At 31.9% G+C, this 17,646-nt stretch overlaps 2 protein-coding genes across 2 annotated transcripts; one reads left to right on the top strand and one right to left on the bottom strand.

Annotated features, from left to right (window-relative positions):
• The first annotated feature begins 1,220 nt into the window (after nt 1–1,220).
• On the top strand, nt 1,221–13,492 carry LOC134258455 (uncharacterized). Its single transcript, XM_062741023.1, has 16 exons — nt 1,221–1,365; nt 3,178–3,260; nt 3,604–3,727; nt 4,679–4,781; nt 6,540–6,706; nt 7,118–7,248; nt 7,615–7,834; nt 8,258–8,325; nt 8,793–8,863; nt 9,188–9,407; nt 9,656–9,717; nt 10,048–10,164; nt 10,320–10,439; nt 12,295–12,436; nt 12,689–12,842; nt 13,329–13,492. The coding sequence occupies exons 1-16, from the start codon at nt 1,301–1,303 to the stop codon at nt 13,405–13,407; spliced, it is 1,926 nt and encodes a 641-aa protein (XP_062597007.1). The 5' UTR covers nt 1,221–1,300; the 3' UTR covers nt 13,408–13,492.
• A 499-nt stretch (nt 13,493–13,991) lies between these two features.
• On the bottom strand, nt 13,992–16,070 carry LOC134258448 (transcription factor IIIB 50 kDa subunit-like). Its single transcript, XM_062741013.1, has 2 exons — nt 15,980–16,070; nt 13,992–15,838 (listed from the first exon to the last, which is right to left on the bottom strand). Exon 2 carries the CDS (start codon nt 15,736–15,738, stop codon nt 14,251–14,253), a length of 1,488 nt encoding a protein of 495 aa, XP_062596997.1. The 5' UTR covers nt 15,739–15,838; nt 15,980–16,070; the 3' UTR covers nt 13,992–14,250.
• Nucleotides 16,071–17,646: the final 1,576 nt, after the last annotated feature.

The following is a 17,646-nucleotide window of genomic DNA, read 5'->3' as shown; positions in this document are numbered from 1 at the left end:
AAACACATTATCAAGATTACATAATGACTTTTTGTTCAATCAAGCAGCCTGACACAGGTAAGAGAGTATTTAATTATGTAATGCAGCTTGACCCCCCCTTAAGATATATTTTAACACACACATAAAAAATGGACGTAACCCTAAAGTTTGTTCATTATTTGCAATTGATGAAATTGACGAATGAACTTTTTAGTTAAAAAAAAAAAGGCAGTGATGGCGTGTTACATACCCCGAATTTTAAAATCTGATGCCAAGCGCTTGGCGAAGGAAAAGTCCTGAAAAAAGGTGTTATTGTCTATGGAATAGCAGTTCAATTAAATTCATGTTTCATTTTATTAATATGCAGGTTTTGAACAAAAACAAAGCACAGATAGTTTTATAGTAAAATTCCAAATATGAAAAAAAAGTCAGACTTTGTGGTCCCTTTTATTTCGAGTTCAAAGGTGTATACTAGTATCGAATCAATGAAGGAACAAAAATGAGCATTGATCAAACGTCGTCAGCCACAGCAAGACCTATATTTTCTCTGGAAAAGTTAAATATCTTTTTTAAAAAGTTTATAAACATTCTTTTTATTAAAATTTATAAAACAATTTTGCAAGAAAAAAAGTTTTTCCATTATTTGCGTGATTAAAATGTTTTTACTCTTGATTTTTTTTTTAATGCAGTACAAAGGCACTGTTACAAGGATAAACCTATGTGTAGCAATTTACAGAAAAAATAGTACACTAATAATATTAATTTAAATTAGGCCTGGCTTCGTTTTTTTTAAAAATTACTGGACTTTGAGGAATGTTCATTGAAAGTGTTCCCTCCCCCCCACCATACATTTACACTAATAATATTAATTTTCTAAAAAACTTATTGATAATTTTGTAATCTTTTTTTCGCGGGAAACCATAGTTTACTCTGTCGCACATGATATTATTTTCTAAAAAAGTATAGATAATTTTGTAATCATTGTTCATTTCCCTGGCCTCGTAGATCACAAGACTTGTGTTGTTTTTATTTATCTACTTAATTTTATTTTTATTTTTTAATTTATTTTCAAATTCATTTATTTAAACGTTGACGCGTGACATCATATGTGATATAATCAGCCAACAATATTCACTTGTGAAAGCATAACTTATTATGTGTTGGATCTATAGAATAAACTTACATTAAACTCTACACCTCAATCGCCATAGTAAAATATCAGTAACGCGCGTACGAGTTGAATTTGGAACGAGTTGTGTAAGACCTTCAAGGCCTTAAATTCAACTTCCGGTCGTAAACCAAAACAAGACCAAACAGCGGGATGTACAAACGTTCACTTTACAAAGTAAATCCAGTGCAAAGCAACGGTGGACAGAAAACGAAAAGGTATAATATAGTGTTTTAATAATTTATTTGCTTGTTTAAATGTTCAATATGAAAAAAAAGATGTGAGTAGCATTCTATCAGATATGTTCAAGTTTAAAGCTTTGCATGTGCAGATGGATAAACCTATTTAAGTAAAAATTAGGTTTCACATGGTCTATAAATTAATAATGCATAAATTAGTGCGTGTGCAGATGTGTTCAGGTTTTAAAAATTACTAAGGCTAGAACTAAATACCATAGCTTTATTTAGCTACTTATAGTTTACACTAATAATATTAAATTGGGGGACATGGTTTCAAAATCAAAAGGGCATTTTTTTTCCGCGGGAAATTATTTTACTCTGCCGTTTAATGTTATTAAAAATATTAAACATTTATTAATTTTTAATATTTCAACATGTTTAACACAATACTTGTATTGAAATTTTATTTATCTAGTAATTTAAAGATTTTTTTAATATATTTTTAAATTCATTTATTTAATTTTTTTTTCAAAAACTAACACAATTAGCACACCTGGGCTGACATGACAATTATTGAAACAAAAAGATATATAAAAAATATTCACTTAAAGCAAACTTTTATGTGTTTGATTTATAGATTAAACTTATATTAATCTAGCTGAAACATCTGCAAAAATGATAAAGTTGCGCGCGTATGATTTGAATTTGGAACTGTTGTGTAAGTCTTATTTGTGTACTCAACTTCAGTCAATGAAACATAAAACAGAATCCTTTTTTTCAGCGGAATGTACAAACGTTCACTTTACAAGTAGTAAATCCAGTGCTTTACTTGGAAGCAATATTCTACCAACAGGACAAAAGGTAAATATAGTGTTTTAATAATTTATTTGCTTGTTTAAATGTTCAATATGAAAAAAAACTGGCTTTCTAAGATTGTTCAAGTTTAAAACTTTGCATGTCAGCTGTGTCAGTAATCTCAGTTCACAGGTCCAGTAGAAACTAAACTTAGTTTGTTGTTTTTAAGCCTTTTTATCCATTACATTCAGTTTTTTACACTGTAAGTATTTATCTTTTTTTTTTCAAGTTCAACAATTTTTTATTCTTTTTATTAAAAAAAAAAAAATCCTGATTCTTAAAGTGATAATTTACAAGTAATTTATCTTTGGTCTTGGGCTAATTTTGCAAAAAATGCAATCAAATGCAGTTTCTCATAGTTATACTTGCTACCCTGACAGCCTGAGGCAATCATGTAATTCCATTGTTTGGCTGTGTGCTCTCTATTTGGTGCGTTCAAGCGTGAAGTGATTTCCTTCATTGTGCTGAAACAAAGGGATTATCAGCATGCACTTAAACAGAACAGCAAAGGAATATTTGTCATTTCATATTTATTAATTTTTGGGTTAGGAATACATAGTCCCAAAACTTTCAGAACTTTGATTGCAATTGCACAGAAAAAAAAACAATTCTTCAAGTGGTTTTTACATGAATTGTTTTCAGATGAGTTCAAAGTTGAAAATGATCACTGCATCAAAATGAGATTTTCTGCACATCCTGAGAAAAATGCTTTTCTATATAAACAAATTGATTTGGTAGCTAAATATAACTACCTCAGGTAGGTAAATAAAGCTAAATAGGTAAATTAAGCTACGTAGCTAAATCTAGTGATTGTACCAGACTTGGTACATTTACTTATTTAGGTAAGTAGCTAGAACTACATACCATAGCTTAATTTAGCTATTTAAATACATATTAAAAAATTTCACGATTTTCCTTTTAATTCCTATTTTTTGCCATTGGTCTTGGAACCAATTTTTAAAAACATATTAATTATGTTTTTTTTTTTTTTTGCAGAAAAACTCTTGCACAAGGGCGATTGATCAGTGACGCTGGGGGAACATCTGGCAAACAACGAGGAGTTCTAGCTCATGGAATAGGTACATGTAAAAGATAAATAAAAGTTAACAGTGTGAAATCCCCTTAAAAATTCCTGCCCAAGATAGAATGTTCTATGGTTAAATTGATATTGTCCTTTGGACCTAGTTTAACAATAGAATTCGTTCTGTGTATTTGCTATGCAGCAGAATAAACAGAATACATATATCCATACTAGTTTCACTTTAGCAAATCAGAGCACTCCACTCCAAAAAGGAAATGATTCTGAAGAATTAAAAAGGAAAAGTTTATAGAACAAATAATGACTCTATTATCATGGTTATACGTACATGTACTAAATAAGTGAAAAAAATTAATGGTAACTTTTTTCTTTTACATTTTTAGATGCTCACACAAAAGAGAGTGACAAAACGGTTCCATTCCCTGAAAGCCACAGCGCTGTTCCATCTGCAGGGTGGATAAAAGACAATGAGGGTATTGAACCCTCTGCCAGCATTACACCTAGAAAGTATGTTTAAAAAGATTTGTTTATTGGCTTATGATATTAAAGTGCATTTTCAGAAAATGGACTTAGATGTGCTACCTATGTACATGTAACTCATATTCTGAAAGCTTTGATGTCAAAGATGAATAAATCCAGGAATATATAAAGCTCAACGACTGTAATATTGTTTTAAGATGTATGTAAATGTATGTATGTAAATTATTACTGTGTGTAATTGTAAATTTAACTTTTATATCAATATCATGACTATATGGTAAAACACTCATATAACATTAACAGTGATTGTAAAGATCATCCATTATATCTGATAAGTTCAAAATATGTTATAAATTATAAGGATGTGCGATTTTATCTGTATACCGGTATATCATGATTTTTTGTTGTTCATATTATAAAGTCCAGAAGTTATTCATTTATTTGTTCAATCTTTCTAATTACAATTACAGAAAGTATTAAAAATGTTGTAAAAAGTGAAAAGAACGGCATCTTTTGATTTTATATACATAAAATTTTCAAGAAAGTAAAATTTTGTTTTTCTAGCATATTTTTTAGAAAAATAATGACTTTTCAAATAAAATCATTGTAAAAACTGCTTTAAAAATATCATGATATTATTGTGATATTGTGGGAAAAAATCGTGATATATCGCGATACGAAATTTTTGGCGATACCCATCCCTATAAAACTACAGGAAATGCAAGTCACTGCTGTGCACGTTTTCATTTAATATGTGCATATCTGCAGTTGTGTTCTGCTGTATATAGGAACTTCATACAAGTACATATAAGCATTAAAGGAAATCAATATCTTGTTTTTTAATAAATAAATTTGTAATTAAAATTATGTCAAAATCAAGGTTAGTCTATATTGTCTAACTGAAAATATGCCAGGACTGTTCGAAGAGAATGACCTGGATTTCATACATTGAGATTATATGTACCCTTTTCTCCACAGGACAGCACCACACACCACAGAACAGAATTCTCCTGCGAGAGTTCAGAAGACAGATTATTTAGATTTATCTGACAGTGAGGAGGAAAATGTCTTAAAGTCTCAGGTACACTGTATTGTTAGCCTTTTTTAGTTATGTTTTGTAAGATAGATGTTAAAGTTCACAATTTGCCAGTTTGTGACAATTTAAACACCCAATTTTATGTTAACGCCCCCAAAATCTACCTGATTCAAGATCAATTATTTACCGCCTGTCAATCATTAAAAAAACAATAGCTTCTGATTTGATTGACAGGTCAGCTTACCTGTGCTTCTTGATAATCTGAGTTTGCATGTTTTGAAAACAATTACCTGGTCACACGTCAAACGCCTTCATGTACCCGCATAGTATACACGCGGATTAGAAAACTCCAATATGTTTGAATTTTATTTCAAAAAATAATTGAAAGTAGATTATTAAAACATTGACATAATAAAATATTTCTTTTCTATCTTCACTGCTCTTTGTTACTTGTAAGTGTTATATCGTCCGCCTTTATCTATAGAAAAAAGACCGCGTCCACAGAAACCGGCTCTATTTGTCGTAATTGGAAGTCCGACGATTTAAATTATTTTTTAAGAAATGGGATATAAGAAAAATATTCAGCACTAATAAATGGCATAGCATAGATTTTAAAAGATCTTTTATTTTGTACTGGCTACAATCCGCATGTACAGAAATTGATGTCAGAATTAATGCTCGAATTTCCTCTAGCGTCTGTATATATACGTAATGAAAATGTGAATTGAAAGTGATCAATTCTAAAAAGAAATCTTTCTAAGAATAAAATTTTGTTAACACACGAAGAATCAAAAATATGGAATATTTTGGACAACATTGTTAGCCATAAAAAAAAAACACATTCCGATCGCGGTAAATGCATGTTCACATGCACGACGAATAGGTGGATTAATAATTTTTCTATTTCAATATTCAGACTTTTTTAATCAAGTGATTTCTTTCATTGAAGATTAAAAAAAGATAAATATTATTGATTTGTAGTTTTTACTCGTGATTTTTTTCTTTTATGTAAGGAAAACATTTTCTAAAACGATATACATGTATCTTATTATTTTTTCCTTCAAAACATTACAATGATTACGATGAATGCGTTTAGTTTACAAATAAATTTCATATTAAAATAATTATTTTACGTAGTTTCCCTCAAAACCAGACACAAAACACGTAATGTTGACCCTGATTACCAAACACAGACTTCCTGTGTAATGTTACGTCTACACAAATTTTTGACATGTTGGGTGTTGGGGGTCTCCAGGTAAATAACACCACTGTTACTTTGACCACTCCCTCTCTTCAGGTAACCGTACGGTAAAAAAATTGGGTCTTTAAGCTTGTTTATTTTATTGTATACTGTAGAAGTATTTTTTATGCGTGGTATTAATTTGCGCTATGTACGCGGTCAGAAATTGTCCGCAGTAATTTGTCCCATCGTACTCAGAATACTTGCAAGGAATAAAGTGAGAGTCTAAGAAATCCGCGTAATTTTCTACCCGCGGATTCAAGACAAATCGAGATTCCGTGGAATTATGACCCTGTGGAAAATTGTAGATCTACAGTATGTAAATGCATCATTATATAAATTAGTATAATTTGTGTCAAAAACTAAAATGTATTTGTATAAATGCAAAAACATACATGTACATCATTTTGACTTGAAATTTAAATTGTGTTTATTCTGATGAAATTTGATTTACAACATTTGTTCTTGGAATATGAACTAATAGTTTTTGCCATTCTGAATGAGTAGAGTATGTTTAAAGAGAAGACACCTTTTTGATGTCCTGTTTCTTTTAAAACTCTTAGTTAGAAGAGTTGGGACAGCAGAAGTGTAAACCAAATGATGTCATGGTTCTGGACGCTTCCTGTCAGCTGATTGACCCGGATCAGGTAGAAGTGGGTGTGGTTGGCTACGAGAAATCCCCCGCTCGGGTTGTCTGTCATTCAGCAGCAGCGGCGAAGCGGCAGCTCAGGTATCAGAATTATTGTTATTTTGTTCAACTAAAGAAATCTTTTTTTTCTGTTTTGGTGAATGTTTTTAAAATTTGTTTAGCTTAACTGCATATTCATGAGCAAGTACCTGTATTTTTTGTGTCACCATGAGAGTATCATGAACATATTGAAATCACCTTGTATAACTATCAGAGTATTATAGACATATTGAAATTGCCTTGTTTTCATTTGCTATCACTTGATGTAATTATTCTGTCCACAATCTATTTACATTCATGAATTATGATTGTGTTTGAAATTCAGGCTTTATTTCCCTTTTTTCGTAAATTATCGTGATCATTATATATTTCATACATTTATTAGTTTTGTTATTTTCAGCACAAAGTGCATTTATTTTCAAATTTATATGTAATGAATTTATTTTTGAAAAGGAATTCTGCCAGAAGAGGTGAACCAAGCAGAGTAACTGTTTCTAATGTCCCTGTAGTTCAGGTTTCATCACCAATGGCCTCCAAGCCTTCAAACAACAAGTCATCCTCTGTTCTGAAAGAAAAACTGACAGGTTTGTTTTTGTAAATGAAAATGCAGATATTTATCAAATTTGGTACATGCTGATCATGTGATGGATTTACTTTGAACATTGAACAATCATTAAACATTTGAATACTGTAGAAGTACTTTTTTCCGTGTGGTATTAATTTACGCTATGTACGCGGTCACATATTTTCCGCGGAAATTTGTCCACGCGTTCTTGATATAAATGTAAGGCATATAGTGACAGTCTGAGAAATCCGCGTAATATTCTACACACGGATTAAACAGAAATTGAGATTCCGCGGAATTATGTCCCCGTGGAAAAAAGTACGTCTACAGTAGTTCATGTAGTTTATGGAGTTTATGTGGTTACACTGTCGAAATAACGTTTCAGGTCTACCAAAAAGTGCAGATGAAGTTCTAGGAGAGTTACCAGTTCTGACTCAGATGGAGAGGTTAATGGGATTGCCTCAGCCAAATTTTGACGATTCGGGGGATTCAGATAACCTACAGCAGCCCCCGGGGGAGAGGTCTGATGTCATGTCCCTCATCAGTGAGAGTGATGTCTGTTCAATCTCAGATTTTGTTACAAAACCTACAAACAAAAACAAAAAGTGAGGGAAATTTTAAATGTAATATTATTTAAGCTTCCTCTTCCCTTCAAGTCCTAGTCTAGGGGGTACATATTGGTAGGGGGTAAATATGCAGGGAGGGGGGAGGGGGGTTCAGTCAATAAGTCTAAGAACTTGTTTCATATGCATTTACAGATTATGTTGCTGTTAATTTCATGTGCATATATTTCATGTACTTAAATCTTTTATTGCTCAGTGATAGGTAAACTAGGGTACATGTTGATGTTAATTTTATGTGCATATATTTCATGTAAATAATTACCGGTATTTTATTGCCCAGTAAAAGGTAAGCTCTGCTGATATTTGAATAACAATTTGTCTTCAGTTTTGAAAATACATCAGTAAAATACATTTTTAAATAAAATGCACTGTAGATATAAAATACATAGACAACCTTTTTTTCAGACCAGTTGGTGCAGAAATCAATACAGCAAAGGAGACAGCTAAAGTACCAGGGTCAGCAAAGAAGAAAAGTATGATAGTGACTCTTCTCTGAAGACAATTCAATTAATTAGTGAAAATGGTCATAAAATGATGTAAACAGTTAATTAGTAATAGAAACCATGATATTTATGAGGAAAAGTACTTTAGTTATGAGAGCTTTGAAGGTATAACTGCATTCTCCAGACACTTTTTACCCATGCATATGATTTACAACATTTAAAAGCACATTATTCTATTGAACTTTAAAATGGCGTATATTCACATTACATATTCATGTGCATGTGCATTTACAGTGTATATTTACATTACAATTATTTTTCAAATTCAAACATGCAGGAAAAATAAACTCTAAAATGGATAAATTATTTTTCTAATTTCAGCTACTGCAATCTGAATTTAGCCTTATTCCCAATTGAAAAAAAAACAACATGTTGTTCATGAAGAGAAATTGCATCTAATTTAAAACGTATGTAAGAAAACGTTTTCTTTGTTTTAGTCAAGGTGGTGCCTTCCAGATACATGCAAGCAGCACAGGCTAAAGGCTCAGTATCTGTACTAATGGATAAAGTAAGTGACACTTCTATGTTCACTGTTAAGGTCTTACATATGTCAAGTTTTGACAGATGAGGTAAGGAAAAGAAATGAAGGGGTTTTTCTCTTTATATGCATTTTCTGGACAGATGGTTGGACAGGTAGGGTCCAAAGAGTTAGTTACATAGACAGAGAGACAGACAAATGATTACTAGATGGCTACCCATTGCTCTTTATATGATTGGGGAAAAAAGTAGATAGTCTGATCCTCATCTAAGTTTTTAATTAAAAAATTATAATTTTTTGAAAGAGTTATCATTTCTGAAGCAGACATCCTTAACCATGTGTATTTTCATACAGTCTTCAAAGGCAGACAAAAGCAAGGCAAGTCGAAGTCTCGACATCCAAACAAACCCCAGAGGGAAGAAAACTACGAAAGAGAGAAAGCGTGCAGAATCCCAGAAAAATCCTGGTACCCCTGACAACACACAGCCCACAAAAACAGGGAAGACATCCACTCCTACCTCAGATGTATCATTCTTCTCTACATTACAAACAGACATCTCAGCAATATCTACAGGTACAGTTGCTATTATTAGCATCATATATTTTAAATATCATGTAACTTCTGTTTGTGTAGAGGTCGAAGGTAAAATTAAATTTTCCATTTAGAGATTTGCTAAGTTAATTGTGTTATGAAACATGTATTGTAATGGGAAAGTGTTAAGTAAATACTGTTCATGTATTTATGTCTACATGTAAAGCACTCTCACATGTTTTTGTAATTTAGCAAAACTGAGATAAAATGATTTATCATATATTTTTTAGGTGGTGACACATCCAAACTACATGTAAATACAGATTCTCATTCTAAAGACAATGTAGTTAAGGTTTGTAGATACATGTATCTACCGTTAAAACAATGATATTTAAGAGGAGGAAAGTTGATATTCTTTGATATTCCCTGACATATTTTGCATCAGTTAATAATTTAATTTGATAGTTCATAGTGGAATTTTCACTTGTCAGCTTTAAATTAGTTCAGTTATATGTTAATGAGATGATATCTTAAAGTTTACTTCCTTTCATGAGGGTGAATTAGTCTCGCTTTTAGGCAACAGTCATACCTTTAGAGAAGGAAACTGAGTCATATTGGAAGAATTACAGATGAAAATATTCTTGGATATGAATTTTACATGCAAGAAAATTATTACTTTCAGCATAAATCAACTATAACACAACAAGACCTGGACTTGTTGTACGGTAGGCTTGTGCAGTGGGAATATCTCGACAGCAAAGCAAAGAGAATCAAAGAAGAACAGGAAAGAAAAGCAATGGTATGAGTGTACACCAGGCCTTTTTGAATGAAATTTGAAAAAAAGAAATCCCTTGTAAATGTATGGGACTTTTTCAGCTGCTAAATCTTCAAGGACATGTAGTTGGTTTCAGCTTTATTGAATTGAACTGAATCATTTTTTCTCTACACATGCAGTCTCAGATGTTATGGCTACAAGAAGAAGTACAAAGGCTTAGAAAACAGAAACACGAAAAAGACAAAGAATTAACCAGATTAAAGCACCTAAATGAATTAGATGAACAACTGGATATTCAGGTACTAATACTATAAATACACTTTTTTCTGTGTTACCTTATTATGTGGATTCACAATTTCTGTTTAATCGGAGAGTCAAGAATTATGTGCATTTCTTAAGATTGTCATTAGAATTCTTAATTTTGTTCTCGAATACGCTTTGACAAATTTCAATAGAAAATTGTAATTCAATACTCATGTATATAGCATAAATAATCCCATATATAGAAGAGTACTTCTTCAGTAAGTCGCAGAAGTCTGGCATAAAATACTGAACATACTGTTGTTTTGAATAAATTGAAAATAAGAAGGGTTTTTGTCTCGCCTGCGACGAATGTCGCGAAGCGAGACATAGCGACCATAGATTCCGTCGTCGTCGTCGTCGTCGTCGGCGTCCAACTTTTGGTTAACCCAAATGTCAAAGTTTTATAAACTGCAATAACTTTCTCAAATTTTATTCAGTCTTCTTGAAATTTGGACACAATATTCAGTATGGATAAAAATTTATATCCCAAGTATGATTTTGAAAAAAAAAATTCAAATTTTTCCGTATTTTTTCCTTAAGTTGGATTAGTTTTTTCATGATAATTTATGGTGAAGACCTATATTACAGCAACTATAAGTTATAGGGATATGATAATTAGTCAGTGGATACATCATGGGTAACCACAAACGTCAGTACCAGAATTAGGTCATCTGGTTTTATATTTTTAGGTGGTGACAAAAGACCTACATTTTTCTGCATGAGTGACTTTGGTTAAATTTTTGGTGGAGGTCCATATCTCAGCATCTATAACTTATAATGGCATGATGATTTGTCATTGTACAGGTTATAAGTAACCAACAACATCAGTACCAGAATTAGGTCATTTTGACCTACATTTTTCTGCATGAATGACTTTGGTTAAATTGATAATGGAGGTTCATATTTCAGCAACTATAACTTATAGTGGCATGATAGTTAGTCAGTGGATACATCATGGGTAACCACAAACGCCTGTACCAGAATTAGGTCATCTTGACCTACATTTTTAACACATGAGTGACTTTGCATAAATTTATGGTGGAGGTCCATATCTCAGCAACTATAACTTATAGTGGCATGATAATTTGTCAGTGGATACATCATGGGTAACCACAAACGCCTGTACCAGAATTAGGTCATCTTGACCTACATTTTTCCGCATGAGTGACTTTGCATAAATTTATGGTGGAGGTCCATATCTCAGCAACTATAACTTATAGTGGCATGATAATTTGTCAGTCTACACATCATGGGTAACCAACAATATCAGTACCATAATTAGGTAATCTTCACCTACATTTTCTGCATGAATGACTTGATACATATACAGTGGATTTGATTTCAAAATGCAAGTTCAAATTATTGCGACTCATAACACGTTGCAATATTCGCAATAATAAAAACATCACAATAATTTGTGAATTTACAGGGTATATGTATATATATATAAATGCCAATATAATCGCCAAGGGATTAGATATTAAGTCAGCTGTTCCATTTCTTTATTATTGTATTTTTGAGTTATTCCTTCTGAAATGTCAATAAATGCTTCAGTTTATCAGACAATCATTTCTTACTAACCACAGCGACAGCAGGCGAGACACAGGGTTGCGGGCAACCCTTACGTACTTTTTATATACTGTAAAAACTTGCATCTGACCCTAACAGTTGTCACAGTATTAAGCAGCAATTTATACATGAAGACATGCAACAAATTTTGCCCTAGAAAATTGTGATATTTCTCTTAAGCAATATTATTTATTTAAGCTGGCTGGAAATAGTTTGTGAATTGTAAAACTTAGGCACTGTTTTTATATCACATAATAATTTTAACAATGGTCGTATTAACAGAGAGATTGTCTAGAACCAGTTGTCAGCCATCTCCCTAAGATGACGAGGCAGTATGAGACCTTAGCCCAGGCATTAGACACAACTCGACATCAGATACCTACCAAAGGCATCTACATTCCACAGGATGAGGAAATGTTTTACAGTAAGATTATGTTACAATAACAGTATTGTTTACTTGTTATTTATCTGTGCTCAGGAAAACTAGAGTGCATAATTTTGATTACTTTTGACAAAGTAATGTTCATGTACATAAAATGTTTAAAAAAAATATTTCAGGCATGTTAACTTCTCAAGAGGTTTAAATAAGTGCAGATGATTTTCATTTGTGTTCCCATGCCAACACAAGATAAATCCATGGATTCTTAACAATCTTTTTTAATTTATAATTCTACAGGTCAATTGGAGCAGACTTTGCAAGAAAGTGAGTACCTACTTGGAAACTTATCGGCAACCACTGGGCAGCCATTTCAGAGTGCCACCGCTACTGTTGCCAAGCATTTAGCCTCTTTAGAAAAACACACCAACCAACAGTGTCAGCAGTTAAAAAGGTATAGCAATAAATGTTTATTTGTTATGATATAGACCTTATATCTTGTGCTTGTTTGAGAAACGGAAATTCTTTCATGTTGAAAATTTCCAGTAAAAAATCTAAGTTGTAAAATTAACATGATTAAAAATTAAAAGCCAATAACTTCTGGTAAATGTTTGTCAACAATTTTATTTTAATCTAAAAACTATTTAAAAAAAAATATTTTTGAAGTTTTCTTTCCAATACATTTGAAATTTATTAAATAATTATAACATTTTAGGCACCTCTTGCTTATATTCCAAAGGTTTATTATCTCAATAGGTGTCAAATTTTCCATTTATTTTATTAATTTTTTTTTCGAAATGTAGATTTAATGCTCTCACTGATGTAAACTATTAAAGGAATTAAATGTATTTGAGAGTTTCCACTAACTGTGTATAACATCCTTTTTAAGATTTAACCAAATTACAACTTGTTAAATATTAATTTTATCTTTTTTTTTCAGTTGTAATGAGATGATAGCTGCCACACAAAGTCTGACAATAGAAGAAAGTTCTTTATTAATTCAGAAAGAGATTTTTTGACAAATCATCAAAATTATTGTAGTTGCATTTATAAATATGAATTGTTATTGAATTATTTCCATGATTACTGCAATAAATAAATGAATAATGAAAATGATTTTGTATTGTCATTTTAAGCCAATGTTTTTAGGTCCTGAAACTGTGGTCCTTTTCACAAAGAATCTTATGACTAAGACCAAAAAAATTCCTATTCCTCAACAATGTCTAAGCTGTAGTACGTCATCAAAATATCCTGTATTTCTAAAACACTGTTACTTTGTAAAAATATTTTGAGATAAAAGAAAACATATTTATTAAGAAGCAAATTAGAGAGATGTCAATTTTTTTTATCTTAGTCAGATTTCTTGTGGAAAGGGCCATCAGAGTAATGGAGTATTAAAGTAAATGATATATTATGGTAAAACAAAGTTTATAATTTTGTTTTGTTTAAGTTTGTAATTTTGCAAAATTTAATGAAAATCATTAGAAGTACATGTATTAATAAGAAAATTTGATTTTGAAATCCATTCATTTACAATCTTCTTTTTACCCATGATTCTCTGAAACCAGCATACTAGTCTATAAAAGAAAAAATGAATACCTTGTTGCAGAACCTCATACAATTAATGCTTAACAAAAATAACATTCACCATGTACATGGGATTTCTGACATAAATAAAGATAACTTGTAAAAGTGCCCTTATTATAACTGCAAAAATGATATGTTTAAATGTATGAAGTCATAGCTACAGAAAGAAGAGCTCGCCTTTTATACATTGTAATAGGGATAAGCACTTTAAAAGAAGTTGAGGTGTACATTTTTGTTAAAAATTATATACCAAACATGATTACCAACAGAAAAATCTATTTCTCGGTTGGACTCAGTTCAGCTTTAGTTTCCTCCTGAACAGGTTTAAATTGCTTCACCTGTCTTATCATGTTTATTTCATCAGCTGATCTAATATATTTATCCACATCTTTTTCCTGTAATTCTGTTAGTTCGTCATCTGAATCAAGTCCCTCACAATCTTCCTTTGCTTCGTAGTATTTTCTCTTCCGTGGCTTTTTCAAAATTGGAGGAATGAATAAATTTTTTCGCAGAATTGAATCACTTTCATAAACCACTTCATGAACTGCAGCAATATTGCTTGAATTTTTGGTACATTTATCATCCCATTCTGTTGAAACATTTTCTCCATCTTTTTGCAATGGAGATAGTAGATTTCTTTCACTTCCTAGATTTTCTACATTTTTTAGTTCAAAATCACAACTGCTTGTTTTTAGAGAAGAAGTTGAAGATGTGTGATTATTTTTTGCTCCATTTTCAATGTTTGATTCCTTGGATTTTTCCTCCACCTTTCCTTCAACTACTTCTAATGGATTTATTTCAGACTTCACATTTATCATTTCCACACTCTTTTCTTTCACCTCTATCTTATGCTTATGGAGTAAACTTTCCCTGTATTTAATTATCTCGGGAAGATATTTCCGAATGAATATTTTCTTATCCTTGTAATGTCCCGTGACCCAAGGTAAAGTTTTTCCAAGTTCAAAGATGGTATCATGAATTTCTTTGCTTCGATCTGCAATGGAACCTGAAAAAGAGAATCCATAGTCCCTACAATAATCACGAAGTGATGATTTCCTTCCAAAATGTTCACTTAGAGAATACCAAGCAATGTGAGAAGCAGCGACAATAATTGGTGAATGTGAGCGGCCACTCACAATCCAAACTTTTTCACATAGCTGTATAACTTCACGTGTTAAATTGACAATCTTTGAACTTAACTTTGCAGGTGCCAACACATCGACAATTCTAGATCCTATGCTTGGGTGCACAAGATGAATTTCCATGGCTTTTAGAACAAGGAGAAAATTACTTGAGAATTCATTCACAGATATGTCTGAAACCTTGCAAAACCATCTGAGTGACACTGGAATATTATTCTGGCGCATCATAATGTACATGCATGCTGCTGCTAAAAGCAATTTGTTAGTTATGGTCTTGTTCACAACATCTTGGTGTTTAAACAATTTTTCGTACAAATTTAATGCTTCATCAATCACAGGGGTGCCGACCTTGAAAGTCTGTCCAATTATCCTGATTCGATTTTTGCCCGATTTAAGTCCTTGAGGTGTTGTTACTGAGAGAGCATTTCGGGTGTTTCTAGACAAACTTTGTTTAAAGTCATGAGAAGATGTGTTGTCGCACTGTCTTGTGAATGGTGTATCTTCCACAATGAAGTTTTGCTGGGCAATAGACCCACATTCTTGACAAACTCGCATAGACCCAGACGATCCATCCTCTGAAACGACAGCATTTTCTCCACAGAAACCACATTTCGTCGCCATTGTCGACAGTTAAAAATTCACACTTAAACTACTGGTCCTAATAAAACTAGAATTCTTGCTAGCTGTACATTATAACCGCCACTCTTTCCAGTTTTGAAGCCTACATGAAGAAAAAATATCAGATTCGACGATTAAAATAGAAAAGGGGTTTTCCAAATTGTTAATTATCATACACTGATGATTATAATGTAAATGTTCCTTTAATTTCATCTAAAGCATGTTTATTCAAGCACCTACATACCTCTCAAATGAAATCATGATAAACAGTTTGAAGAATCGTTTTCAAAACGAATTCAGTGAATCTGTGACTTGGTATTACTTTCGTTTTCCAAAACGAGGACTAAAATAATTCGAAATTTTCTTAAGCGGACAGAAACGGAAAATAATTGAAATACAAGCCTTCGCTATTTTGTTGGGTTTGAAAGATAAAAAATGCATTGGAAAAAGAAAGGGGATGAGAATATAAAGCACTTGTTTTCCCTATACCTCTAAATGTTTTTTTTTTAAAAATATTGTAATTCTCATCCGGTACTCAACAGTTGCTGCGTTGTTTCAGACATCAGTGCAATTAACCTGAGAAATAAATTATTGCGATATCAAAAAGATAAATTAATGCTAATCTAGTTAATACATGTATACAATATTGTTACCATATTTAAAGTGTTTCAATTGCACTTGATTTAAACTTTAACCAGTACCAAGTTGTCTTATATATTACTAGTATATTTGTCATCTCAATGATCCATTATATGCTGTGGGGTTTTTTTTATAGCAAACTATAGAAATTTACACAACACGTATTTATTTCCGCTTTTCCACATTATTTGTAGCTGCAGATCTGTAGCGTTATGGTTTTATATAACATACTTCTTGGAGTTAAGAGATTTGCATAGACAGTGCATGTTCCCCTGGAACATGTACTTTGATACAGTGCCTCTTTCACTGGTATACAGGTATGTAAATACGTCGAAGTATTAAGAATAGAAATAATCAGCATGTAATGATGCATATTTATGCCATCCACATAACTTTTTTTAACATCTAGCATATCATGTCAAATCAAGATAATTATCTCGTCAAGTCATGATACTGACAACTTTCTTGTTTGTCGACAAACGCCGACTTTATATCTTGTCCAGTCAAGATAAGCAATCGTATTTTTGCGATAGCTATTTTATTCATGATGCAAAATAAGTTATCTCGTCATGTCAAGATAGCTATCGCAACAAATAGATCTGTTGAAATTCTTTCAGAAACTGAAATTTTTTGTTTTTTTTTTTTAATTTTTTATATTTATCTGTTAAAATATCCTCGTGACACGAAAAAAAAAATGCATGCGATGCCGAATTTCTTCATGCATAATGCTTTTTACATGTATAGGCAATATAAACTGTGCATAGTCCTCTGCGTCTCTGCACTCAGTTTGGTACAACTATCTGGTGAGTTTGCTGTTTATATTTTTACATAAAACGTACAAAACTATAGTTTAAACTCAGCTATAGTTTTACCTTAATAAAAACGCAACAAATATATATTATGTGGGGCTCCTCGCTCTCTCTTATAGGATGTTAACCCCCCCCCCCCCCAACTCCTTCTAGATCCACCACGCTTCTCTTTCAATCTCTTTGTTTTGGTGTTGAGATGTGGCGGGAAAATGTTTGGCACATTAAAATCTTGTCCTAGTCTCCTGGACTAACATGATATTCTTTGCAAAATCAATATATTTTTTGAAAAACATCCATAGGAAATGTTCAAATATACACTATTTCAAATTACAGCAGATCCTGTTTTAAAAAGAGAAAGTAAAATTGTTGATTTACAACGGGGGCTTTGTTTTAGACTATGCCTAACACTCGTACTAATTTTCTCCGCACTTCAGTTATATCAGAGTTTGTCAATCAGGATTGG

The sequence above is a fragment of the Saccostrea cucullata genome, unplaced genomic scaffold (assembly GCF_032062105.1).
Source record: "Saccostrea cucullata isolate Sc308-1 unplaced genomic scaffold, CSIRO_AGI_Scuc_v1 ctg1966, whole genome shotgun sequence".
NCBI classification, from domain to species: Eukaryota; Metazoa; Mollusca; class Bivalvia; order Ostreida; family Ostreidae; genus Saccostrea; species Saccostrea cuccullata.
Note: the sequence above shows the minus strand (reverse complement) of the source record. Positions and strands in the feature narration are given on the sequence as shown.